The following is a 24795-nucleotide window of genomic DNA, read 5'->3' as shown; positions in this document are numbered from 1 at the left end:
CCCCCGTACATGCCGACTTCCTTTCCATCCTACCATCTCGACACCATGTCCGGCCAAATGCAGCCAGCACAACTACACCGACGCACCTCTCGTGGTTCGGCCAGCCAATCAGGATGCCGTTCGTCACGCATTGAAAAGACAAAGAGCCACCACAGCAGCCCAAAGGCCATGGAGAGGCGCAAGACTACTTCCGAGACCAAGCTATATGCTACCCTCGACGACCACTACCGAATGATGTTTGGCGTAGAGCCAGAAGAGGAGGAGCGTCCCCAATCAACCCGACCCGTGAGCTGGCATCCTGCGTCGTCACAGATGCAGACTGCACAACAAACAAACTACTTTGACCCTATGCCAAGTCAACACTGGCAGCAAAACTACTTGCCATCACGAGACTCGTGCCATGGTTCCGACTACTACTCGCTCTCTGCCCGCAACTCGATGCTCGAGCCCCGGACTAGTGCTCCATCAGAGTATGGTTGGCAAAGCATGCCCCAGCCCACTCCCGGCTACGTCAACTCGTGTGTCAACACGCCTACCTCGGAGCCTCTTCCATGGTACCTGCAGCAATGGGCACAGAAGAACCAAGCACAAAACACTGCCTCTGCCCAGCAGCAAGACCAGGACATGGACGACGACGAAGACGAGGGCGAGAAGCTTGTTGCCCTTGGCCTATACGATGCCCCGGAGCCATCACTAAGCTGGGGTGCGCTCACCGAGGGTACCGGAAAAGGCCTCAAGCTCGAGGAGACTTGGCAACCGCCCGAGGAAGACGAGGATGACCAAGATGATGACGATGACGCAAGCTCAGAAGGCAGTGTCGAGGAGCCGTCGCCGCCTCTGCCCCCTGTCCATGAACAGGCACAGAACATGGCAGTCCATGTCAAGTCTCAAACACCCAGCAGCATGGAAGGCCAGAGCTTCTTCTTCGACGACGACGAGACCGTATCCAAGGAGTGGTGGTTTCAACAAGTCAAACAACCCTCTATGCCAGTGCGGGACGCTGGACTAGGATATGGGTGGTTGTAAGGGTTGGTCACAGCTTTACATTATTGTATATTTTTAGCCTTGTACCTTTTTTTTGGTCTTTAGCACAGCACGGCGTTTTTTGGTTTGTTTTCTGCAATGGCCCCCAGTTGGGGAGCCAAAAAAGAGGACTATATTAGACAAGCAGCGAGAGCGAGCGAAAGAGATACCCCAGCCTTCACAGGCAAAGAGAGCCAGTCTTTGCATCATCGCTCACACCGAGGTCAGATGGAGAGGAAATGCATGTATAGTAGTAGTAGATAGTTAGCAGTCAGTAGTATAGTAGAAGAAGAAGGAAGGCATGACTGGCAGCCAATCAAACACAATGAGAGACACATAACAAATACTGGGTTCATCTTCCAATGACATGACGAGGGTGACTACTTACTATGGCAGGAGCAGGAGCAGGAGCAGGCAGCAGGCAGCCAACCACGGGGGGAGGCGCCCTCAACACTATGCCCCGGCACCACCACTACCACCACCACTACAACCACCATGTGCTTGAATATCGAATGTCGCTCACTTGCCCTGCTCATTACTCAGTCATGTCATCCATCATCGCCCGTCAAAGCATCGGCCTGGGTCGTGCCATGGCGCAAGCTTCTTCCACGCTTCTAGCCACGCTTGCTCAAACCTTGGGAAACCCTACATGGTGGAACAGGACGACTAGCTTGCGGCATGCGCCGAGGCCAGGGTTGGCCGTCTCTCCCTCTGTCCCAAAACCCACGTCGAGCCCGGCGACCCAGCAAATGGCGCGTCGGCGACATGGGCCCGCATCCTCCGGGCCCATTTCCCTTCAGGTCCCAGGCCAGGCTTGCGCAAATTGATCCAACAAGGCGATTGTGTCACACTGGCCGGCAAAGGCCCGATGACTGCCATCATCATCCCGTCCCCTCAGCCTCATCCGCCAAAGCACTGACGGAACTGCCATCACTAATCAACGCCTAACCGACAACTAACCGACGGCCCAGCTATCCCCCCCCTCTGACTGACTGACTGACTTGTCCGACCTCATGCCGCCCCTTGGCCCGTCCACCAATGTGCCGCCAAACGGGGACCCATCTGCATCTTTCCCCCATCCATCGCCCAACCTCGGCGAGACCCGCCATAGTTGCCTCGTCCCAACTTTTCTTACCACGCCGCCCATGTCTACCACGCTCGGACGCTACTCACGTAGCGCCCAATAGCCTTTCACACAACAAAGGTTCCAGAGTATGGGGTGCCAGATTGCCTTTTGCCCCGGCTTTAACCGCCACTCTCTTACCTCATTGGCGCGATGCTCCACCTGCGCTAATCGTCTCCAGTCCAATCCACGACGGTTTCTTTTTATTTCTTTTTATTTCCCAATCGTTTCGCATCCGACGCGTTCTCACGTGCCCTCTTGCTTGGACACGCAAATCAGCCACTCCACTGGCAGGGGTCCCCACTGCCCTAGACACCCAAACCCTCTCTTTTCTGTTGCATGCCCTGAGGCTCGGGCGTCTTAGAACAAAATAACTCCGTTTGTGTGCATGTGTGTCCATGGACTCGAATAATAGTCCTCGCTTTGTTGTGACGGCGTGGCGCAATGGCCAGGAATTGCTTCAGCTACGCCACGACTTCTACAGCTCTGAGACGCTTAGAAGAGAAAAGGCTGTCAACAAGGTGAGCCGACCTTTGTCGGTCTGGTCGTCTAAGAAGCATAGTTCCAGACCGACGCAAGGCAAGAAGCAGTAAGCTGATGGCGGCTAGGTTTTTGCGTGGCGTCTGCGTAAGCCAGATGCTCTACCTTTGCTGCTAGAGTCGACGGCAGATATTGTTGATGTCATCCTCCAAGATGGGAGGGGCGGCCTGCAGCACAATGCCCTGCGGCTGCTGTATGCAACAGCACTATCAAGGTAGGTTTCCCAACCGGCGGTCAATGTTGCCAAATGTGATTGATCCTTGTCCGGTATCGAGGTACCTATTACAGAAAATGCTTTGGGACCAATACCCTTGTCTGTATCATTCACATGCTTCGTCTTGCTTCACACCCAGACCCAAGCATTGGGGAATCGAGACAAACACAAAACATAGACAGGCCTCCGTCTAACAAGTGCATAGATTCGTAACCGGCCTAGCAGATACCCAGATCGACTTGACGCGTGACCGCCCCTCGTGGTTCCCCGCTGGAAAGTCGCTCCAACTACCCCTCTCCCTGCTGGAAACACGGCACCGCATCGTCCATCGGCACTTACCATCGCTTGCAGAGCTGAAGCGCGCTGCCGCAGACTCACTCGAGTGGCTGTGGGAGTGGTACTGGCGGCAATTGGATTATGCCTTTGAGACTGGCGGCGACGGCGAGGCTGAGGATGAGTTTGGGTTAGAAACCAGAGCGGCAGTCAAGGAGAAACTGCAAGCCGTCTTGAAGTCGTACGTTAAAGAGAGGAAAAATGAGATTAAGCAACGACGACAAGACAACAAGGCAGCCCAAACAGCCTTGTCAACGTACACCTTGCACTTCTCTGCCAACACGCCAACACAACGTATTCTGCTTGGCCTCCTTGCAGACGAAAAAATGATTCTGCCCACGGACAAGAAGCTAGGCTCCTCCATGTCCGGCGCCTTTCTCATCTGGACCCCTTTTCTTACGGCCTTTTGCACTTCATCTACACTCTCCATCAATGCCCTCATTACTCGCCTCCTCGACCAACTCTTCGCATTCAAGGTAAATAGCCATCATACTTCTGTTGCCGACTCCGACGACCCTATCAAAGAAGCAATGTACACCTGGCTCTGCCACATGCTCACCTCATCCGACTGGGCCCCCGCAAGACGCGTTGCTGTGTCAGCCGAAAAAATGCAAGAAGACGTTCTTGTGCAGATTTTCTCAGCCCCATGTTTCTGGGGCTTGAAACTCGCAGAGGCCTTGTTGGATAAGGGTCATCTGGCTAGTGCTGAGTCCTGGCGTGCTGTTTTGCTTGCTGCGAGGGGTGAGGGCGGAGTAGAGGAGGATGATATGGATGTTGATATTGATGTTGATGTTGAGGCTGAGGTTGAGAATATAACGGCGGCGTTGCCTGTTCGAGGTGTGCGAGATGGGATGCAAGGAAAGATTCAGGGGCCAGTCAAGGTGTTGGGGATGTGGAAGAGCAGGCCGATTGGCTGGGTGGCTGAGGGCTGGGAGGATGATGAGTAGATTTTCTCCTCCATATTGAAGGACTTGATAGAGGTGTTTTTTTTGTATAACTAGAAGCGATATTAAAAGTTTGGGTTGGCCATATGGAAATATTTAGAGTATGAATTACCCCCTTTTTTTTAACTTTTTTTCCTGCATCGATATCTTGTCTTCGAATATACATACGCACATGAACATTTATGCTCTTTTCATATCAAATATCAAAGTCTAACACCGCATATACACGCTATCCATACTTTCTTTAACCTTTCCAATTCCACGTCGACAAAGAAAAGGGGAGGGGGAAACTCGAGAGCATAAAAGGTTCAAAAGATGGTAATAACATGTATTATTACAGGGTAGTAAAAAAGGGTAAGAATTACATCTTCACCTTGACATCAGCTGGTAAGATACGATCTTCGACCATGCGCATGAGCTTGATAGTTTGTTCCGCCAGGGTGAGTGTGAGAATCTAAAAAAAAAACTGTCAGTGCAATTCCCCTCCACAGAAAAGAACAGAGGAGGAGGAGGAGGAGGAAGGGAAAAAACATACCGTATGCGGCAATATCCTTGCCAAATGAGCAAAATATCCCTTATACAACGCCAGCACACCCTCCGTCCTCACCGTCCTAGCCAAACAATCAAACGCACTCGTGTACAAATTGCCCGTTTGATTATACATGCGCGACATGATTGTGTCTGGTGGATGCATAACGCAGCAAACCACAAACCCACTGGCGGTACTACTCGCTATATGCAGCGGCATACCCTCCTGCATACCCAAATGCCTAACCAAGCGTCTCTTTGCAAAAAAGTACGTCGGAAGCTGGACTGAGCTGCCAAATCCCGTTCGGACCATGGCGGGGCCCACACCGCGGTATAGTCCTTTTATGCCCTCTGAAGAATAGATTTGGCGCATGCCGTCTAGCGCGTTGCGGTAGTGGTGTTGGGTGCCGACGGGGAGGAAGGGCGAGTAGGATTGGAGGCGGGTTTTTACGAGGAAGAAGGGGGAGCCGGCGGCGGCGCCGAGGATACCGGATGAGGCACCTGCGAAGAGGTTTATGGAGAAGGATTGCAGGGTGGGGTCGTGGTAGAGGGTGTTTGTGAGGGTTTTGCGGATGGGTTCGTAGAAGCCGAGGCGGCAGCCGTTGAGGGTCATTTGGTAGATGTACTATTTTCTCAACTTATCAATATATCTTTTTTTTTGCTTGGGGGTTTTTTTTTGGAAAACGTACTGCACATCCTAACCCACGTAATAGGCCTCGAGGCCCTTCATTCTTGAGAATAACGCTGACGCCGTGGAAGACTCCCCGGTATAACCGCGGCGCATCGCTCTTTGCCTTTAGCTCGCCTTGTAGTTGTAGTCTGGGCGAAAGCGGTCAACCAGCCTATTCGCTTTTCGGGATATTTTTTTGAAGGCCAAGCCATTGGGAAGAGAGTGATTGTTTTGCGCACCGGATCTTGACTGTTTCGAAGCCGTGCGTCACTGTCACGGCTCCGCATGCTGCTATGCCGCCGGCTATGAAGGAGCTGGAAACGGTAGACATTAGTTCCGTGGTTTCTTGTTGATCAATAGAGAATAGCTTACCCAAGGGTTGTAGACATGCTGCGCCTTTTATGCGACTGAGCGCTCTGACTTGGAGGTTCCGAACAGGTGTATCGCCGTTTGAGGTCCTACGACAAAGTCGCCGTCTACCGTTTCGTATGTGTGTCGCCGTTTACCGGATGTTTGTCAATTTCAAGGGGAAAAGGAGTGTAGGGCTCGGAGTCAAGACCGTGGGAAAGTCAGAAAAAATTGAGAGGTGTTGTAGTGTACAGATGGCAAATGCAGGGCGTAGTAATTGTGAATAAACTCTCGGGGGTCCGGTTTCGGCTCAAGGCTGGTTGACGCTGTGACCCACTTTCTACCTCGCACCGCATTCTCATGCGCGCATTCCGCCGGCTCTAGCTCAGTCCCACGGTCGAGTCGCGTCAACCCTCACGCCTACGGAATTGCTACACTACGCATATGGACATGTAAAGGAGATATCGAGCTAAAGATTTACGAGCTCCTCCCTACCCAAGCACTGCAATGGCTGGGCTAGCAACGCCCGGCGGAGGACCTCCTCCACCGCCTGCAGGCCCGCCGACACAAAAAGTGAGCGACGTCATAACGAGCTTCCGGCCTCAAAGAGTAAGAGGTCCCTTTAGCACCCATGATACCTTGCGCTCGCATATTCACAATGTCTATAGCGCTTCAAATCCGGCGGCCACGGCACGTCCATCACCTCGCTCGACTTTGACGACTCGGGCGAACTCGCCATTGTAGCCCGCGACGATGACACACTGCAAATCTACAACTGTAAAGAAGGCAAGCATGCAAAAGAGCTCAAGAGCCAAAAGTACGGCGTCCACCTTGCGCGCTTCAGTCACCACGCCCAGAGCATCATCTACGCCAGCACAAAGGTCGACGATACCATCCGCTTCCTCTCCACCCACGATAACTCGTATATACGCTATTTCAAGGGCCACACCGACACCGTTACGTCGATTGCCCTGTGCCCGTCCAAAGACGACTTCATCAGCTGTTCGCGGGACAATACGGTGCGCTTGTGGAACCTACAGTCGCCAAATTACGTTGGCCTGCTCAATCTACATGCGCCCTACCTCGCTGCCTACGACCCGTCGGCGACCGTCATTGCCATCGCTTCGCCGCCGACGCAATCTATCCTCCTCTATGACATGCGCAACTACGACAAGCCGCCATTCGCCACGTTTGACCTGCTGGAGTACGAGCAGCGCTTCATGGGAGGACAAAAGGTGGACTGGACAAAGATGGAGTTTAGCAATGACGGCAAGAGTCTAGTCGTAGCCACCAATGGTAGCGGCCACTTTGTCCTCGATGCCTTCTCCGGCGATATCTCGCACTTTTGTTACCGCAAAGCTGGATCCTCAGGGCGCCTACCGCCCGCGTCGTCCGTCACCAATGTCAGTGGCGCTGCACGTAACGGGGACACGCCTGCAAACGGCCAAGGCGATGTGTGTCTCACTCCAGACGGTCAGTTCTTGATTGGAGGCAGTGGAGAAGACGGCCTGCTGGTATGGGATATATCCAAGCCTCCTGCGCCCAATAACATCTTAGAACCAATGGAGAAGCTTCCGGGTCAGGGCAAGGGTGCTATTGTCGGGTATAACCCTAGGACGAATCTGCTCGCGAGTGCAGATAGAGATTTGTATCTCTGGCAGCCGGATGCCGATTTGATGATTTGAGGAGGGTTTTGGGAAGCCTTGGGTGCTACATGGGTCATAGGTATTGATGGGAATAAGAAAAACAGTCTGGACAAGAAAGGCCGGACCTGAGCGAGAAGGGGGATGTGCCGAATAAAGTGTAATTCGAGCAATCTAACCCAAGGCCATTATGGTCTTGGAAAACAGGTAGACGGACACGATGGGAAGCAGTCCTCGGTCCGAATTGCGCAAAGTCCGCGGTGGATGGTGTTGCCGGATGAGTAGTTGGCGAAATGGGACTCTACGAAGAAGAAGATCACGCTCAAAGAGCATAGCAATACAACCAAACCTGCAAGTACATAGACACAAATACAGTGGAAATGTTTTCCAGATATCCGGCCACGTGACGAATGCGAACCAGAGCGCCAAGCAGGGCACGGGCTGGTGATTCCCTCCAGGCGACCTCTCGCTTGAGACTGTCTGCTTGCCATTGATCGATTTGCAGATCTGACAGAGAGCCCAAGGCGAGCGAATGACCAACCCTGCCACGGACATGAACTTTGCAGCAACCCCCGAATCGAGCCGGACCAAAGTGAATCAGTCGATGAGGGGCGCCTTGTGCTCCACAAAGTTGCTTTTCTGACGCTCACCCCGCACCAGGATGGATTGTGGCGCTGAGCCTCGCACACAAGTCATCTGCGTTGAGTGAGCACAGATGGTGACGAGGTGCGGTGCTTGGGTTGCTTTGCATTTAGGCCCAGCACAGTGGGCCATGTTGCAGACATGGGCGAGTGTTTGTCCTTTGCACCACGGCATGCCGAGATTGGACACATGAATGACAGCAGCGAGCATGGGGTGGGCTGACAAGATAGGGTGCAGACACAGCGTAGAGGCAGGATACGACGGCTCACGGCGGACTGTGAAACCATCGTATACAGGACCGACGCGTCGCCCATGTCGAGGGCCACAGAGCCATGGTCGAGGCTCTGGAGGGTTTGTGCTACTTTACGCATCCAAGTACGAGCGGCAGCTGAAGAGGCAGCCAACAGGCAGCGCAACCCCAGGATTGCTTAGGTCGCTGGCGCCCGCAGACCCCGGCCGAGGGCGAGGATCAAAACTGGACCAGTCGCCGTGCTTGCACCTGGAGCCGTGAGTTTGCCGTCGACGGGCCCGCTGTCATCTGGCTCGCCCTGGCCAGGATAGCCCGGATGCGTGGTGAGAGACTGACGACATGTCTGCTGAGCTCGTGAGTGCGACGATGAAGAAACGAAGCAGTGGTTGGTTGTTGTCGGAGAGCGAAAGCAGGTCGCGATGGGCTCTGGGGTGGCGAAGGACCACGCCCAAGGACCCCCTGGACCCTTAAGCCGAGCCCCATGGCAGTGCTGGAGGCCTTCTCCGCCCATGACATTGTCGCAAACGCCTCTTCCCACAAGCAAGCACAGAGAGGGGGATCCATGACGGCCCCCCGTCTAGATGCAGCAGCCTCACCTTTTGGCCAGCAGAGTTTTCATGGCGCCCGTCGAGGAAAAGAAGCACCGTCCAGTCAGACGGGCGACTTGTCGACGGCACTACTGGCGCACACCTACTGGGGTTCTCCGCATCTTGCCCATAGCGCTGGGTCATTCGCGCCTTGCCTCGTCAACTAACTAGCCATATCACCACGCCCCTCTTCTTCTGCCACTCCCCGACTCCTCCCTGACGGCTTACCCTGCCTCGACTTCTCGACTCTTCTACGCCTCAGACCCTTTCTTGGTATCCCGAATTGAAACCTGTTCGCTGTTCAAAACCGTGTCATCTGTGCGGGCCATGTCCGACTCTCCGCCCTGAACATGGTCTCGTGACATGCTTCCATCTCGACACTGGTGCGTGCGGTCCACAGAGCCAGGCTTAGCTTCGCCTATTCACTAGCACTGTATTGGTTTTACGTTTACTCCTGTGGCCTCGTTCCGTGCCCGTCAACCAAACTACACATACACTCTCACCATCCACACCCGCTCCACCCAAGAATGCCAATTTGTCTGCTCAGCTACTCCTTACCCAAGATCGTGCATGAGTTTGGGTAGCGGAGGATGTTGCGAGCCGGTACCGAGAGCACACGATCAACATTGAACCAGCACCCTGGAACTGTCTGGACCATCAACAGTTCCGCCACGTTACCATTCATCTTGCTTCCGCCGCCAGCCATGAAGCTCACCTTTCTGCCTCGGCCGCCGATATCCGCTTCGAGGAAGCGTAGCCGAGCTGTGGCTGATATCGACGGAGAACATTCATGTGTGCAGAAAAAGAAACGCCGACTTCGATTATTTCTTATTACATCACGACTATCTCCACAGTTTTCACATCCAGCAACCAACATTGTCGACCGAGGCAGCTCAAAGATTGCAGTATGGGCCAAGCAAAAGGCCCTGGGACGGAACTTGCTCCCCAAAGCCGCCATCTTGAACGGTATACGGAGACGAAACATCCTCATGAGGGACTCGTCTGGACTCAGTGCCCGAGTGTCGATTGTTCAGGAAAAGGAAAAGGCTCAGCTTGAACTGGCTCGTTTAGAATTTACTCACGGAAGCGTCGACACATATACTCATCCAGTCCTACTACAGGATCCATCAGTCCCACCCAGTGCCGCCATACGGTCTGGCAACCGCTTTGTCATGTCTGGATCACCCACCAGTTCTCCAAATTCGTCAAGAAGCCCTTCACCCACGTCACACGGCTCACCGACGTCGGGTCCTAATGAGACAGCATCGTTCCGCTCACCAAACGAAGCATGGGTCTTGACTTCACCCCCAACCAAAGGGCATTCGCTGCATAGAGACTACCATCCCCTACCACCGTCTCCGCTAGGTGTATCAAACTACGATGCTTTTGATGCGGAGGAAGATGAAGTGGACCTCTATGCCCATTTAGATGATGAAGGACCCCTGCCAAGTCCATTTGGTGAGGAAGATGACGATGAGGTTGTCCCGTTCTCTCCCGCTGCTGTCACCACCAATGTGTCTACGACAATACCAACCAGTACGGCGCATGCCATTAGCATGTACTCGGACTACACCATGCCAGACTATGGCCATATCGACATGGACGCCAACTCACCATGGCTAAACACATATCCAACTTCTCATTCCGCATCTAAGCGGACAGACTCGTTTGCAACATCGCCCAACTTCCGCCCTTGCATACCGAAAAAGTCGATATCACCAGAGATGTGTGCAGTAACGCCGACGACGTCTGTCTCGCCAAACTTTGCGCCATCAATCCCGATATCACCGAACATGGCGCCTATGGCAACATCGCCCAATTTCGTTTCTACAATGGGACCGCCGGTCATGTTTCCCGAGTTTCCATCATTGGCGGGTGGAAACTCTACTGCAGACTTTCCGCCATCATTGACGTCACCACGTGGGTCATGGGCGAAGAAGGTAAGTTCGACTGAGGAATAAATGATTTTGACCTCTGATAGTTTATTTTGTCGCTGTTCAAAAAATGAAAATAAAAAGGTGAATCCTATCAGGCATTATAGGGTGACGGGGCAAACATGTAATTGTATTCATCTTGCACAGGAGCATTTGGGGGAAAAAAAAGGACCAAAACTTCAAGGGAATATAGGAAGGGGGGATTGACATGGGAGGGAAACTGTAATTTTCCGGCGCAATGGGAGGGGTGAATCGGTATTGTGGGTGGCCAATAGTGTGTATGCATTTTTTTCTATTCTGTACATGTAAGATATGTGTATAAGCAAGGCATATCCTGGTGTTTTGCTGAGGGAGGGATTGGGGGGGAGAAAGAACAATTCAAGTTAAAATTTCAAAGTTCATGATCAAAAATGAACATTGTGGTTTTTTTGTTAATTCTTCGATTCCCCCTATTCTGGGTAATTTTTCCCCTCTTTTTTTTAATCTTATGACCGTTCTACAACGAAAGTGTTTTTTTTATTGCAACTTGGCCGCACGATCAAGCGCAATGTCGCACATGGCCTGGATAGCTTCTTGCCGCTCGGCCGCGATATCGGCGCGCGTAATGCGATCACGCATGTTTTGCATGATTTCCGGGCGTGAGCGGCCGTTTACGAAGACGCTGTTTTTGTTTTTTTGCATTTAGTTACCATCTTTGTTCCCTCGGGAACCGCACATTGGGTGAATTTATAGGAGAAAAAAAAGAGAGGAATGGGATAAAGCTTACACATATCTCAAGCCCGGAAACACAGCCTCATACTCCTCATTCAACACCTTTAGTTCCTCGCCCTCGCCAGCCAAATTCGCCTGCTCAGACCTACTCTGCTCGCTTTCTACTTTCTTCGCGCCCAGCCGCGGATGCGCGCTTAATATGTCTTGTAGGCGCTGTGCGTCGTCCGGGGTGGACGAGGCGGCTAGAGCGCGCAGTTGGGTTCCGATGGCGGTGATGAGGATGGCGTAGGAAGGGAAGGTTGTGCTGCGCAGGACGGGGAGGGTGAGGGTGTGCAGGGCGGGGCTGGGTTCGAAGAGGAGGTCGAGGGTTGTGGTCAGGGTTGAGTCGGGGGAGTGGGGGAGGGAGGAGATTGGGGGGAGGGATGGGGACATTTTTTTGGTGGGTTTTGGGGTTGGAACTTTGTGGGGGTTGGATTTGTTGCTTTTTTTCTTCTTCCTTTTCTTTGGGTTGGAGATGGGGTAGGGTGAGGTTGCTTTTGCGGTGATTGGAGTATGAGGCTGGATGGAGGGGTGGGAGGGGTGGCACGCTGGGCGTAGTGGACCGGGGATTCAAAGGTATGACGTCTTGTGGGTTTGGGTTTCTGGTTCAAGTGTTGTGGAAGAAGCGTTGATGGATAGCTGAGAAGGAAAGACGTTCAATTGTTTTTCCTTCGTCGTTGGTTTTAAGACTATTTTTTTTTCCTGCTCCCTTCGGCACGGCCGCTGCCGTCCGATCAGCGATGCGGTGATGAATGCATGCTGCAAGGGCAGCGAGATGGTCACTGGTCTTGAAGATGCAAATGGGTGGGTCGTCTTGGTGCGGGGCAGATGGGATTGCGATAGTGGCACGACACTTGTTTGGGTCTTGGACAGACGGTGGCTGGCTAGCTTTGTGCTGGCTTCGATGCCCTTTGGACGCGCATCGTGTTTCTGGTGGTAGAGATCAAGGTGAGATATTCGGCGTGTATATACACTACTTACGATGATGTCGTCATGTAGCTGGCAGATTTCTACGGCTGAGAGGGTCATGGATGGAAGAACAAAACAACTCTCAAAGTCTAGAAATACCAGGTTTCAAGGAATAGCCATGGTGAGGCAGCGATCTCCCGTTGTGACCAGGTGCAGGATATGTAAAACGGCGGGTTGCTTCTTTTCCGTCCTCCCATGTGTGCCGTTGGCGAAAAGCAATTGCGCAATCTGGGGCAGCAACGGCCATAAATACCCCAACCATGACGTGACAAAAAACAATCATATCTCATGCGGTGCCTGGCTGTGACTCTGCGTGCCTCAGGAACACTGATGGAGCTGTGCCGTGTTCCTGCGTCGGGTGGAGAGAGAGACGGGGGGGAGTCTATCAATGCAGGTCCCATTGCCACATGGGCGGCACGAGGTGGTCATGGTAAGATGGTACCCTAAGCATAGCGCAGACACGCAGACACGCAGGTACCACAGCTCTCATGCTCCAAGCCGTCAAAGGGCCGTTTTATTTGTGTACTCTAGGCATGCAAACACATTGTTTTGCTTTGTCGGTGAATAGTTGGGGTCGGCAAAGCTGCGGGCTAGGGGCGTCTCCAGGGCTGCGCGCCGGTTTACCCCTGTGTGCTTGTGTGCCTGAAACGCGGCGTCTCCACGTTTGGCCGTCCATTTGGCCTTGACTTGCGAACTCGCGTCCCCTTTGCAGTTGCCGGGTGCTGCTCAGCGCATTATTACCAAAGCTACGCATATGGCCGTTTGTACTTGTACATGCGCACAATACCTACATACTCGACTGTTGCTGAAGCCCTCGCCTTGCCTCAGTGACCATCACCACCACACACTCTGTCTCTCCCACTCTCTCTCTTTCTTCCCCCCCATGGCCCGTGCCGTGCGCCTCTGAGACCCTTTGCTCTCTCTGTCTCTCTCCTCTCGTATTTCTCCAATTGCGGACCCCGACAAGGTTGACCCCTGTCCAGCTTTGACCTCCTGGATATCTTGATTGCCCGTCGTCGAACGACGAGCGGCGACGAAAAAAGAAAGCCGCCTCTTTCGCTCTGAATACGCACGGCTTTGGAGAGAGCCTGTCCCCACACGCCCGGCCCTCTCTCTCTCTGCTCCACGGCTATCACCATGTCGCTCAACGGGCTCGACAATGTAGAAGTCACACAGGCGTACCAGGGCGCCCTCGCCGAGGCTGGTGGTTGGTACGATTCTCTTGCTGCTTCTCGCCTGCTTGTTTGCGCGCGCAATCTGCTGACATTTGGCGGTCTAGGTTCCTGTTGAGATACACGTCGAGGGACTCTGTCGAGGTCCTCAAGCGGGGCACTGGCGGAGCAGGAGAGGCGCGCGCTGCCGTCGCTCAGTACGAGGACAAGTCACCGCTATATGGCCTCCTGCTCTACCGTCGGCGCAAGGTCTTGGTCAAATATGTGCCTGATGGCACTTCGCGCCTGCTGCAAGGTAGGCCGCAATGCTGACTTTGCTGCATGGATTGCTGCTGACTGCCCATATGTAGCACGTGTCGCTGTCCACTTCATAAACATCTCGGAGAAGTTTGCGCCTCACGATATTGTCCTGTCCATCTCCACCCCAGAGGAACTTAGTGATGCCGCCCTCGCATCAGCATGCAGTCTGCACACCGCCGCCCCTTCGAGCTCCTCATCCAGCGGGTCGTCGCGCGGGCCAAAACTTAGTTGGATCCAGGAAACTGCCGAAGAGACATGTCAGCCAGACTCAACTGAAAAGTTGGCGGCGTCGGAAACGGCGGATACCAGTATACCCACCATAATGGAGCCGTCGAGAAGTAGTACTGAGGAAGACCCCACACGGTGTGCCTCTCTTACCTCGCAAACCGAGTCTGTTCCCTTGATACTGGAGGAAAAGGTTGTTGGCCATAAGATTGTACCGCACATCTCTCATGTCACCGTTGAGACAGTGACTGAGCCACCAAAGACACCGGAGAACACTGATCTGTCAGACCTGCAAGACACGTTCAAGAACTACGACTCGCTGTTTGAAGGCGGACCCGAGCCGCGAAGCTCGTCTCAGACGACGCGGCCAGACTACAACGAGCTTTATGAGCACTACTACGCGCAGTACACCAAGCCCAAGGTCAAACTGGGCCCACGGCCACGCCAGTCACTCGAAGGAAAGCGCCCGGCCACGTCAGGGAACACGTCACAAGACATGGCAAGACAGGTGGCATCGCTCCCCGCGGGGCTGCGCTCTGCGGCGCGAAAGGCGGCCCAGAAGGAGTCCAAAACTGCCTCGTCCAGCGCTGTTCCCGCCATTGCGGTTCCTCCACCACTCGATTTACCTCCGATGCCCGAGGTGCCACACTCGCCTGTTTCGTCGCTATACACGCCACGCTCGCCGATTAGTGTCAAGTCTATGCCTGTTGCTGCGTATAAGAGCCACCTTCGAGCTACGGGAACCACGCAAGAGCGGACGAGGCTGATGAAGGCCCTGGAGCTGCGCAAGAAGCAGCAGCAGGCTCAGCAGGCGAAGAAGGATAAGGCGGTCGACGAGTCGACTGTAGATACTGAGGATCCAGGAGGTGAAGAGGCGGTAGACTCGGCAGAAACGACTCCTACCGAACATGGCGAGGAGCCCGAGGCAAACAAAGAGACATTGCTTGGTGATAATCTGCCCACTTCGCAAGGCCCAAGCAATTCTGGGCTCGTCTTTGCAGACAACCCAACGGAGGGAGACGACCTAAACTCGACTGTGTCGATATCATCTCCCATCTCCGCCCAAACCCACGGTTCGTCTGGCGCACCATCAACGCGGCCGTCGTCCCTGTCCGAAGATGAGAGCGGACTAGTAGACGACCCACAAAAGCGCCAGGGTACGCTAGAGTCCCAAGCTCCTGATCCCTTTGACGAAGAACAATCCGTCGACAGTACACCAACCGTGGTCGCTGACAGCACCACCCCCCCTCCACCCACCGACGCCTACAACGAACCCACGCAGGGTCCGCTAATCACCCAACGGGCGCCTTCTTTCGACGACGATGCAGACAGCAGCAGCAGCAGGAGGAACACGCTGAGGCCTGCCGGGGACGACACCCACGCCCGCCGCCGCTCGAACCGGGAGTCGACCATATACATGCCCTCAGATGCGGCAGCGCAGCCAGAACAGGGACCAGCGACAAAGCGCCAAAGAGAATCTATGCTGTTACCCGCTGGCTCAAAGAGGGACAGCTGGTTCGAATCCAAGGGGAAGCGCCGTGCACAGCTCGACCCACTCCACGTCAGTGCGGAAAACTCCGAAACCGAATATCTGTCCGACGACTCCTTCATGGAAGAGTTGCAGAGCGCTACAGTACATGAAGCCAAGCCTATGTCTGTGTCCAAGTCGCCCATCATGCCCTTCTTCCCACGCAAGTCACCGTCCCAAGCTGAGCTGTCGACACCCCCCAGGTCAGCATCGTCAAACTACCCTACTAGTCTTACGCGTCCCTCCCCCGAACAACAGCCTGCTCGCAAGGTATCTGGCGGCTGGCCGCCGCCACCACGGTCCGACACGTCGTCGGCTCCCAAGAAGATTAATGTTTCGTCTGGCATCTCACAAAGAATCAAGGCTCTTGCCGAAAAGACCAACAGGGAGTCGGCTTCTGTGAACCCTGCAGCCGCCACCCTGAGTGCGCCGAGTTCGTCTGTTGCCCAACGCAAGTCTTCTTTCTTTGCATCCTCGCCTCTTGACACATCGCCCAATGGATTGTCTGCCTCTCGCAATGGAAACACCTTGATCCGGCCGTCGTCTTCTGCCTCGATGATTGACAGGAAACCGTCGGGCCCAATCAAGTCAACCGTATACAACGTGCAACAGGGGCCCGAGAAGCCAGAGTCTGTTCAGGTTACTGCACGAATTGTTCGTGATGAGCGAACAATGAACCCCACCCTAGCCATGCCTACCGAGAGCACGCCGCTGGAACTCCACCAGAGCCCCCTGATTATTGACCACCAAATAGCCACTCCCGCACCCAAGAGCCCCCCTCAGCCGCCGAAACCGGAGACACCGGCCTCTCGAGACACTTCGTCATCACACTCTCGGGACCACAGTCTGGCACCCTCGCGGACGTCTTCGGAGAGCACATGGAGGACATTTGGTCGGCGGATGAGTGAGTCGAGGTCTGTTCACAGCCATGATGGCGACGAGAAGAAGGAAGACAAGAAGGAAAAGAAGGAGTCGCGCACGACCAAGATGTTCAAGCGCATGTCTTCATCCATGTCATCCATGCCCTGGAAGAGCTCGAGCAGCAGCCTGACACTTCCGGAGAACGACATGCGGTCGACATCGTTGTCGTCTCTTCGCGAGCCACCGCCTCCCATGCACGTTGGTGACTTGAATGTTCAATTTCCCGACACTTTGGTAAGTTGATTGTGTATACAAAGTTCTGATCGCCTGCTAACCTTGCACCAGCTCTGGAAGCGAAGATGGGTCGAGATCGATTCCATGGGCAACCTTGTCCTCAGCCCGTCCAAGCACAACGAGAAGGGAATCGTCAAGCGTTTCCACCTCAGCGACTTCCGCGCCCCATACCCTCCAGACCAGGACCGACAAGAGCTGCCCAACAGTGTTGTCTTGGACTTTGTTGATGGCCGAACGCTGCAGTGCGCGTGCGAGACACACACAGCGCAAGCCCAGGTTCTGCAAAGTAAGTTTATTGAAGTTTAATGATGCATGAAACATGCTGACAGCACATAGTCCTCCGTGAAGCGCACGATGCTTGGCTAGCATACAACCAGGCGCAGTAGAGCCCTTGCCCTACAGCACCTACACCCTCATTAGACTTTCTTTTACTCTCTCTCAGCCACCTGGATGTAGTAGCCAGCGACTCCTTATTCTCTTTGTCACGACGTACGACTACAGCATCAAGCACCACCCTTCTTTCCTTGTGTTGGATATAAAATGGTTCTACACTGGGGCTGTGTCATTTTCCTTGCCTAGTTTCTTCTCCTTTCTCTTCTCTTAGCACATTTTGTAGAGTTTTTTTTTCCTTTGCATACCCGTTTAGCGTTTGGGGGGAAAGTCCAGGGGGAGGCCATAGGGCAGGCTTGGAGCATCACCATCATCACCATTGTCACTACCAGCAATGCCTTCTTGTTTTCTCTTCTTCTCCCGTTTCTGGCACAAGGGGACCAATTTGTATAATATTTAATGCTGCACTGGAAGGCAGACTGGCAGATAGCTGCTGGTACTTTTCAGTCCAGGGCGGCACATATAGTCTGAGACGGCTAGAATGCAAGAGAGCATTAGTCCTCTTTTGAGCGGCTGTGCAGCTGGTGTGCTTTGGAGTGCCATGTGATTATTGCGTTACCATGTGCTTGCTTGTCGGGTGGCGGCGGGCTGGGCGTGGGTTGGCGGGGCTGGTCGGCCAGGGTGGAGTAAGCGAGGCGAGTGCCTGGCGTCGTCATACAAGCATCGTGCATTTGATGGATGCGAACATGTGCCAGGACAAGAGGGCAGCAATGGGTCATGATGCTCTGCGCAATAGGGCCTACTCTTGCCCCCTGGCTCTCTCCCACCTGCGCTGCGCTGCTCTGCTCCTCGTGCTCTCTGTCTACACACACCGGCTATAGTCTGCGCTCCAAGACACCCAAGAGCCGCCGACATCTATCGAAACGCGCCCCGTAAACTCCGCACTCCGCATGCACATGTCCAGGAACCGCTGTCACAACCTCTCCTACACACACGCACACCACTCCTTGGCCTCGGGTCCCGCTGCCACAGCGCATCCTGCAGCGACCACGCGTCAATCGAGCGAATAGCCCTCCCGTTTAGGCTACCACATCCACTATCCCACCGTGCCTCAGCCTGCCAACCGTACAAATAAGCAACTCTGTCACCCGCTTGGGGCTCTCCTCGAACCATGCCGACGTCTTCGTCTGTCCACCCGTTTGCCTCTCCCAACGCCATCCCGCCCCGCACGAGCTCCACGGGCATCCTGAACCCTAGCCCCGGCAGCCCCAAGCAGCCACCCTCGAGAACATCGGTCCTGCGCCCCTTGAGCGAGATTGACTGGCTGGGCCAGAGCAAGAAGAGCAAGACAAGCCACTCTGCCGAGCCGCTGAACGCCCATCTACAAGAGCAGCAGACCGCGCCCCACTTGGCCTCCAACAAGTCCCCGTCGGCCACCGACGACATCGACTCCCACATGGACACCACGACCACAAACCACGATGTCGGCGCAAACTACCCTACCCCACTGTCTCCGCCCTCGGAACACTCCAAGGGCATAGGCGAGGAGCTCATCTACGGAAATGGCGTCGCGTGGACAGAGGAGAAGGAGCGCATATTACTAGGGCCATACGACTACTTGTACGGACATCCGGGCAAAGATATCCGCAGCCAATGCATAGCTGCCTTCAACCTGTGGCTTAAAGTACCGCCGGAAAGACTCGACATCATTACAAAAGTGGTGGGAATGTTGCATACCTCGAGTTTGCTGTGTGTATCTTCACCAACGTACTCTTCGACTTGACCGCTGACTGTTACTCCTTTCCTCCAGTGTCGATGATGTAGAAGATTCGTCTGTCCTCCGCCGCGGTATTCCCGTCGCTCACGCAATATTCGGCACGCCCCAGACCATCAATTCGGCCAACTACGTCTACTTCCGTGCCCTCGCCCTCCTGCTCTCCATGAACAACCCCAAACTCATCGAGATATTCACCGAGGAGTTATTGAATCTGCACCGCGGCCAGGGCATGGATCTCTACTGGCGAGACAGCCTGACCTGCCCCAGCGAAGCAGACTACCTAGAAATGGTCGGCAACAAAACAGGCGGCCTCTTCCGCCTAGCCATCAAACTCATGCAAGCAGAGTCGCAAACAGAAATGTACTGTCACCTCCCCTCCCCCCTTGTTATTATTCCTGATGACTAACAATCCAAACAGCGACTGCACTCCCCTCGTCTCAACCATCGGCCTCCTCTTCCAAATCCTAGACGACCACCTCAACCTCTCCCCTACCTCCGGCTACACCTCCCTCAAGGGCCTCTGCGAAGACCTCACAGAAGGTAAATTCAGCTTCCCCGTCATCCATGCCATTCGCGCAGACCCCTCCAATACTATTCTTATCAATATCCTCAAGCAGAAGACGACGGATGAGGAGGTGAAGAAGTATGCGCTCAGGTATATGGAGAGCAAGGGCAGTTTTGAGTATAGCAAGAGTGTGGTGGCGGAACTGAGGGCAAAGGTTGAGGATCATGTGCAGAGGATTGAGAGGGTACTTGGAGAGGAAGGGAGGGAGGGAGCCGAGGCATTGAGGGTTATGCTAGGGAGGTTGGTATTGAGGTGAGGGAATACCTTTTTGCGAATTTTTCAGGCGGAGGGGGGGATGTTAATAGAGGTGTTTTGTGGCTTGATTGATCTAAGATGATGATGATGATGATGACGAATGAATCTTGTTTACGGCCTTGGAATAGTCTTGAGACGAAAATGGTATACCCAGATTTTTTTCAATACAATTGTCATGTTTAAGAGTAAATAATTCTGTTTTTTTTTCTTAATCTGGTATTTCTTGTATTGAGCTATGAAATAAGAAAAACTTACTCCTTGTTCCATGCTCGTAGAATGAATCTGTGAAGAAAATAGGTGATACCATATGCCAAACGCCAGTATCATAATGCAGACGCTGTCGCTCTCAGAATTCCAAATATCAATGTGATTCCTTTCCCTTGCAAACTCCAAATTCCAAACTTATTGTCTCGGCTCCAAAACAATACACTCAAGACTTGACCTTCTTCGCCATCTTGTTCTTTGACTTTTTCAGAACCATATCCCGATGCTCATCCAAGCACTTTGCAAGTTCAGCCTTGAAATGCTTCGCCTTTTCCTTAGGCGTAGGTACCGACTCGTCCGAGTTGCACGACACCCAAGAATCCGACAAGGCCGTCTCATCCAACGTCACAACATCGAGAGCTGCACCGTGCTTGCCTTTTGCCGCGCTAACAGCTTCCAGCCAGGGAAACGCATCGCGGTAAAACTGGTCTGCTGCGCGGCGCGGAGAGCAGTATTTGTTAATGTGCACATGGACAACCAACGAGGTGAGATTGGTGGCCCAGGCGAGGGCGGCAAAGCATGCGTTGTTGTAGACTTTCAATCCGCGGCTGTGGAGCCAGCCTAGAACCCGGAGCTTCTTGAGGCGCTGGGCACGCGCAGGCCCAAGGTTGATGAGGAAGCTGTAAAGTGCGAAGCTGTCGGCGAAGGTAAGTTGGTTGCCGTACAAAATGTCGATGCCCTCGCTGTAGATTTGCTTGTTCACGGCGAGTAGTGATGGCACAAGAGGGGTGTAGTTTCCATCGGCATCGAGAACGTCTTCGACTACGCGTTTAGAGGTTGGGCTGTCGTATCTGCCGCCGCTTGACGGGTATTTTGTTGACACGCGGGTGGCGACGCGGCGCTTTTTATGATACGTGCCGACAAATTTGATGCCGGATGGGTCGCAGAGCGTATAGTTATAGATAGTATTCCTGATCTCCGCAGGAAGGTCCAAGAACGGAAAGATCTTTCGCTTTGGAAGTGGTTTGGTTGTTTGGGCTTTGGGCTTCTGGTAAAGCTCCGTTAATATAGGCCACCCTCGTGCACGCAGCAGTGCATCGCACCTTTGCTTGAGGGCTCTCAAACTCAGACTCCGTGTCTGAGTATTCCAGATCGTCAAGATGGTATGAGACTTGCGTCCTCTTACGCTTCGAGTAGCGACCAGACGCAAACGTCTCTGCAGAAGCTATGGCGGCAGACATGATGGGTTGAGTGGAGTTTCTAAACCAATTAGTTCGAGAAAAGTTGAGATGCAATTGAGTGTAGTTGAAAATGGAAATGCGCCTCTGTGTTGCTTTAATAGAATCACTGTGGTGAGTATCGCAAAGTCAAGCGTAGTTTACTTTGGGACTAGTGTAGGCTGCAATGCGGAAATGCAGGGATTAGCAAGGCATCAACTCGACGGCGCAGGCATCGCCTGGTAATATCGGTAGAGGTGGAGATTGCACAGCCTTGCCAAAGCTTTACATGTAAGCAATTGACGGTTGGTGGCAAGCCTTGACGTAGAGGTGGGGAAAGAGAGAGTGAGAGAAGGGAAGGTCGAGTCCCAATGGCGTCACTCCGCGCGCTTAGTCAAGCACCCCACTAACCGTAATGAGAGGGCAAATTATCATTCACCATCACCCGCAAAATGTCTTCAATACGATCGCTCACGTCTTTTAAGCTCGACTTACCTCCCAGCTGTATCGAATTCTTTCCGCTCAACCCGCAGTATGCAGTAGTCGGCACTTACAATCTTGAAAAGTCCGATGAGAAGGATGCCGCAGGGAGCGCTCCCCAGGATGGAAAAGTCAGTGCCAAAAATCAGCAGCGCAACGGCAGCTTGATATTGGTAAAGGTAGACGGCGACAACGTGTATGTAGAGCATGGTTATTCTCAGTTTTCAAGCTCACGTAGTGATATTCACGTGCTGACTCCCGAAGCAACATTATTCAGACTCTGGCCACGCCATCAGCCATCCTAGACATTCACTTCTTGACGCATGTCACAAGTTCAAACTTTGGTGTTGCAACTTCAACAGGAGCCTTCGCCATCTACGAGCTCCAGTCGTGGCAGCGCAACCCTAGCATCAGCCACATCAAGACCATCCAGTATTTCCCTGAAGATGTACTCATCACTGCCTTTTCATGGCACCCAGAGTCATTTATGGTCGGCATGACGCTCTCAAATGGGCAGGTTTGTCTTGGTGTAATCGACACGGAAAGCGAAGATGACTCCCCCACTAAGCTAGAGGTTGCTACGCATGACTTGGAAGCGTGGACTCTGGCGTTCCTTCCTGATGGCTCCGGGCTACTCTCTGGAGGTGACGATAGCACGCTGCGTTTTGCTGAGCTTTCTGATGGCTCTGGAGGTAGTGTGCCTTGGATGGATGGAAAGATCCACGGTGCGGGTGTTACTGCTATTCTTCCCGTACACTTGGATACCCAGGGCCTGCTCGTTATTACTGGTAGCTACGACGACCACTTAAGACTTGTCCACATCCCAATTTCCGGACGCAGGCAAGTTCTTGCAGAGACCAATCTCGGAGGTGGAGTTTGGCGGCTCAAGCTGCTTGATCGGAACCCGAAGCTGCCAGAGCACCACGGTGTGGAGAAGTGGAGGTCGGAGCCACCTCCTGAGGCTATCCTCTTGCTTGTCAGCTGCATGCATGCTGGTACGAGGATTGTCAGGCTCACAAAGAGTGCTGGAGAGTGGAAGATTGAGGTATTGGCGAAGTTTGAGGAGCACGAGAGCATGAACTACGGTAGTGACTCCCAACCCGGGCTAAATACCCAAGGTCAGCGGACATACATATCCACGAGCTTCTACGATCGTTTGCTGTGCTTGTGGAGATACTAGATAGACAGTACATGAATGTATGGAATCAGACTTCAAAACAAGGGGTGGTAAATAAAGTTCCTGATAAAATTGCCATGGAGACTAAACTAAGAAAAACATGAAGAAAAACAAGATATTAACCATCCTTGATGATTTAACTGTCACAATCAGTCCCAGTAAGGTCAAAACCTTTCCAATCAATATTGTCCATGTTGAAATCACAAACACCAGCGAAGTCCTGCTCAATGCTATTTTGGCCCAACTCCCCCACCTTGGCACCGTCGCCCTCGACACTACCCGTGTCGACATTTTGAAGAAGAGAAGAATCGGGGATGTGACCTTCCCCATTTGTGAAACCGGTGTTTCCGGTGAGAATTGTGTCGTGAGTGTTGGATCGCGTTCTTGCCTCTTCGTCGATCCATGTCTGGGGAACCGCCAACTGTCCGAAGGAAGAGGCGGGAATCTGGCTTGGGCCCGACACACAGGGCTGGGCCTCCGCTTGTTGCGGAATTTGCTGCGCGAGCGTAGGTTGGAGTTGGGTGAGGAGGGGGAGGGAGAGGGAGCGGTATGCTTCTGGGATTGGCGGTACCATTTCGACAGCACCGCTTTCGTAGACTCGAACGTGTTCGCGAGAGAAATCCATCGTCGTCGTCGGAACCGCTTGGTACCCAACATCGTTGGGCCCGTTCTCGACAACGGCCAGCTTGTTGAGCTGGTATGCTGAATATGTGACCCCAGGTGGGGTCATGTGGTCGCCGAGGTTGCTGAAGCCAACTTGTTGTGGCATGACAAGTTGGAACATTGGAGCTCCGTTGCCGTAGAGCTCTTCAATCGTCATCGGCCAGATTGGATGGCCGCTTGATGGGTATGGCACCCATACGACGCCGAAAGGCAGTAGCTGCTCCTCTGCAGAAACTCCTTGTCGCGTCCAACTCGAACCGTTGGGCACAATTTTCATGTGGCTACCGCTTTTGGTGCGGTAGTGACCGGGGGCAGGCTGATGGTTGGTGTTTTTCAGGAGGGCCTGATAGGCCTCGAACTCTTCACTAAGGAGCTTGGCCTTCTCCAGCTCCGCTTGCTGCTGGTTCTTGTGCGCGATCGTTTGGTTCTTCATCTTGGAGTATTTGGAGACCATTCTGAAAAGCTTGTAAAGGGGTGCTTCACTTGGTCTTCGGTTGGTGGTGTTGGTATGAAAGGGATTTGTGGTGGTGTTTGGCTTGATGGGAGTGCTTGTGTGATGGTATTGTGAGATGGAGAGATGGGAATTCTAGGAGGGAAATTCCCTTCCTTTATATCTACAAGAACAGATAGATACTTGCACGATGCAAAAATACCCAATATGGAAGTACGACTCATCACTGTAATGATCCAGTAACATGTAATCGTTCAATACATTATGCCCCAAAGTCACTATTCTAGACATAATCAGAATCAACGACATTGGCCTGTATAAAAAGAACATCTTCGTTGGCAGGGAAGCACATGCAACACGTTGGAACATTAGAGCAATCAACCATTCTTCACACAGCATTAACTTGACGAACCTTGGATTCTCATGTCAGAAAATAGTTCAAAAAGGTCATTCAGGCTTCTATTGCATCAAATCATCGTGAGATCCATGAGAAACGGATGGCATATCTGGGAGTAACCGCTTGAAGATGGTGCTTATGACTCAACAGGGGATATTGGTGGGCGGTGAAATCATCAAGTAAATGCCGCTCGCACTTGGACAATGGAACATGGCGACTACGAACAGAAAACGAGCGACGTCGTGGACGAGGTAGACGCCAATCAATATATTTCAGCGCAAGACAGAAGACACATCTGCCATGCCTACTGGCTGGCAGATGTTACAAAGTCATCGTGAGGTGAGGGAATCATGGTCCTCCCGATTCTTGCCTGAGACAGGGAGGTTGAACCAAGGTTAAAA

General features: G+C 53.2%; 14 protein-coding genes across 14 annotated transcripts; 9 read left to right on the top strand and 5 right to left on the bottom strand.

The window, feature by feature from the left end:
• Positions 1–45: 45 nt before the first annotated feature.
• COCCADRAFT_28195 (uncharacterized protein) lies at positions 46–1026 on the top strand (the record flags this gene model as incomplete). Its single annotated transcript, XM_007716491.1, has 1 exon — positions 46–1026. One exon carries the CDS (start codon positions 46–48, stop codon positions 1024–1026), a length of 981 nt encoding a protein of 326 aa, XP_007714681.1.
• A 386-nt stretch (positions 1027–1412) lies between these two features.
• COCCADRAFT_28194 (uncharacterized protein) lies at positions 1413–1850 on the top strand (the record flags this gene model as incomplete). Its single annotated transcript, XM_007716490.1, has 1 exon — positions 1413–1850. The coding sequence occupies one exon, from the start codon at positions 1413–1415 to the stop codon at positions 1848–1850; it is 438 nt and encodes a 145-aa protein (XP_007714680.1).
• Positions 1851–2544: 694 nt separating this feature from the next.
• On the top strand, positions 2545–4180 carry COCCADRAFT_7038 (uncharacterized protein; the record flags this gene model as incomplete). The annotated part of the gene is made up of 3 exons (XM_007716487.1): positions 2545–2667; positions 2755–2900; positions 3106–4180. 3 exons carry the CDS (start codon positions 2545–2547, stop codon positions 4178–4180), a joined length of 1344 nt encoding a protein of 447 aa, XP_007714677.1.
• Positions 4181–4538: 358 nt separating this feature from the next.
• COCCADRAFT_38843 (uncharacterized protein) lies at positions 4539–5764 on the bottom strand (the record flags this gene model as incomplete). Its single annotated transcript, XM_007716503.1, has 5 exons — positions 4539–4631; positions 4713–5330; positions 5395–5524; positions 5615–5689; positions 5748–5764. The coding sequence occupies 5 exons, from the start codon at positions 5762–5764 to the stop codon at positions 4539–4541; spliced, it is 933 nt and encodes a 310-aa protein (XP_007714693.1).
• Positions 5765–6230: 466 nt separating this feature from the next.
• On the top strand, positions 6231–7408 carry COCCADRAFT_102405 (uncharacterized protein; the record flags this gene model as incomplete). Its single annotated transcript, XM_007716502.1, has 2 exons — positions 6231–6332; positions 6392–7408. The coding sequence occupies 2 exons, from the start codon at positions 6231–6233 to the stop codon at positions 7406–7408; spliced, it is 1119 nt and encodes a 372-aa protein (XP_007714692.1).
• Positions 7409–9549: 2141 nt separating this feature from the next.
• On the top strand, positions 9550–9996 carry COCCADRAFT_51420 (uncharacterized protein; the record flags this gene model as incomplete). Its single annotated transcript, XM_007716501.1, has 1 exon — positions 9550–9996. A coding segment is annotated over one exon (447 nt), but the record flags the coding sequence as incomplete, so codon positions are not given.
• Positions 9997–10401: 405 nt separating this feature from the next.
• COCCADRAFT_102394 (uncharacterized protein) lies at positions 10402–10806 on the top strand (the record flags this gene model as incomplete). Its single annotated transcript, XM_007716500.1, has 1 exon — positions 10402–10806. The coding sequence occupies one exon, from the start codon at positions 10402–10404 to the stop codon at positions 10804–10806; it is 405 nt and encodes a 134-aa protein (XP_007714690.1).
• Positions 10807–11295: 489 nt separating this feature from the next.
• COCCADRAFT_7034 (uncharacterized protein) lies at positions 11296–11922 on the bottom strand (the record flags this gene model as incomplete). Its single annotated transcript, XM_007716486.1, has 2 exons — positions 11296–11440; positions 11546–11922. The coding sequence occupies 2 exons, from the start codon at positions 11920–11922 to the stop codon at positions 11296–11298; spliced, it is 522 nt and encodes a 173-aa protein (XP_007714676.1).
• A 1713-nt stretch (positions 11923–13635) lies between these two features.
• On the top strand, positions 13636–17264 carry COCCADRAFT_28188 (uncharacterized protein; the record flags this gene model as incomplete). The annotated part of the gene is made up of 5 exons (XM_007716489.1): positions 13636–13709; positions 13778–13965; positions 14021–16878; positions 16930–17164; positions 17215–17264. 5 exons carry the CDS (start codon positions 13636–13638, stop codon positions 17262–17264), a joined length of 3405 nt encoding a protein of 1134 aa, XP_007714679.1.
• A 1115-nt stretch (positions 17265–18379) lies between these two features.
• Positions 18380–19806, top strand: COCCADRAFT_38838 (uncharacterized protein; the record flags this gene model as incomplete). Its single annotated transcript, XM_007716499.1, has 3 exons — positions 18380–18957; positions 19019–19345; positions 19404–19806. The coding sequence occupies 3 exons, from the start codon at positions 18380–18382 to the stop codon at positions 19804–19806; spliced, it is 1308 nt and encodes a 435-aa protein (XP_007714689.1).
• A 429-nt stretch (positions 19807–20235) lies between these two features.
• Positions 20236–21250, bottom strand: COCCADRAFT_38837 (uncharacterized protein; the record flags this gene model as incomplete). Its single annotated transcript, XM_007716498.1, has 2 exons — positions 20236–21057; positions 21113–21250. The coding sequence occupies 2 exons, from the start codon at positions 21248–21250 to the stop codon at positions 20236–20238; spliced, it is 960 nt and encodes a 319-aa protein (XP_007714688.1).
• Positions 21251–21678: 428 nt separating this feature from the next.
• On the top strand, positions 21679–22886 carry COCCADRAFT_7030 (uncharacterized protein; the record flags this gene model as incomplete). Its single annotated transcript, XM_007716485.1, has 2 exons — positions 21679–21902; positions 21971–22886. 2 exons carry the CDS (start codon positions 21679–21681, stop codon positions 22884–22886), a joined length of 1140 nt encoding a protein of 379 aa, XP_007714675.1.
• Positions 22887–23158: 272 nt separating this feature from the next.
• On the bottom strand, positions 23159–23431 carry COCCADRAFT_102430 (uncharacterized protein; the record flags this gene model as incomplete). Its single annotated transcript, XM_007716497.1, has 1 exon — positions 23159–23431. A coding segment is annotated over one exon (273 nt), but the record flags the coding sequence as incomplete, so codon positions are not given.
• An 8-nt stretch (positions 23432–23439) lies between these two features.
• Positions 23440–24000, bottom strand: COCCADRAFT_45995 (uncharacterized protein; the record flags this gene model as incomplete). The annotated part of the gene is made up of 1 exon (XM_007716496.1): positions 23440–24000. A coding segment is annotated over one exon (561 nt), but the record flags the coding sequence as incomplete, so codon positions are not given.
• Positions 24001–24795: the final 795 nt, after the last annotated feature.

The sequence above is a fragment of the Bipolaris zeicola genome (assembly GCF_000523435.1).
Source record: "Bipolaris zeicola 26-R-13 unplaced genomic scaffold scaffold_142, whole genome shotgun sequence".
Taxonomy (NCBI): domain Eukaryota; kingdom Fungi; phylum Ascomycota; class Dothideomycetes; order Pleosporales; family Pleosporaceae; genus Bipolaris; species Bipolaris zeicola.
The sequence above is the reverse complement of the archived record's forward strand: the minus strand, read 5'-3'. Positions and strand labels throughout refer to the sequence as shown.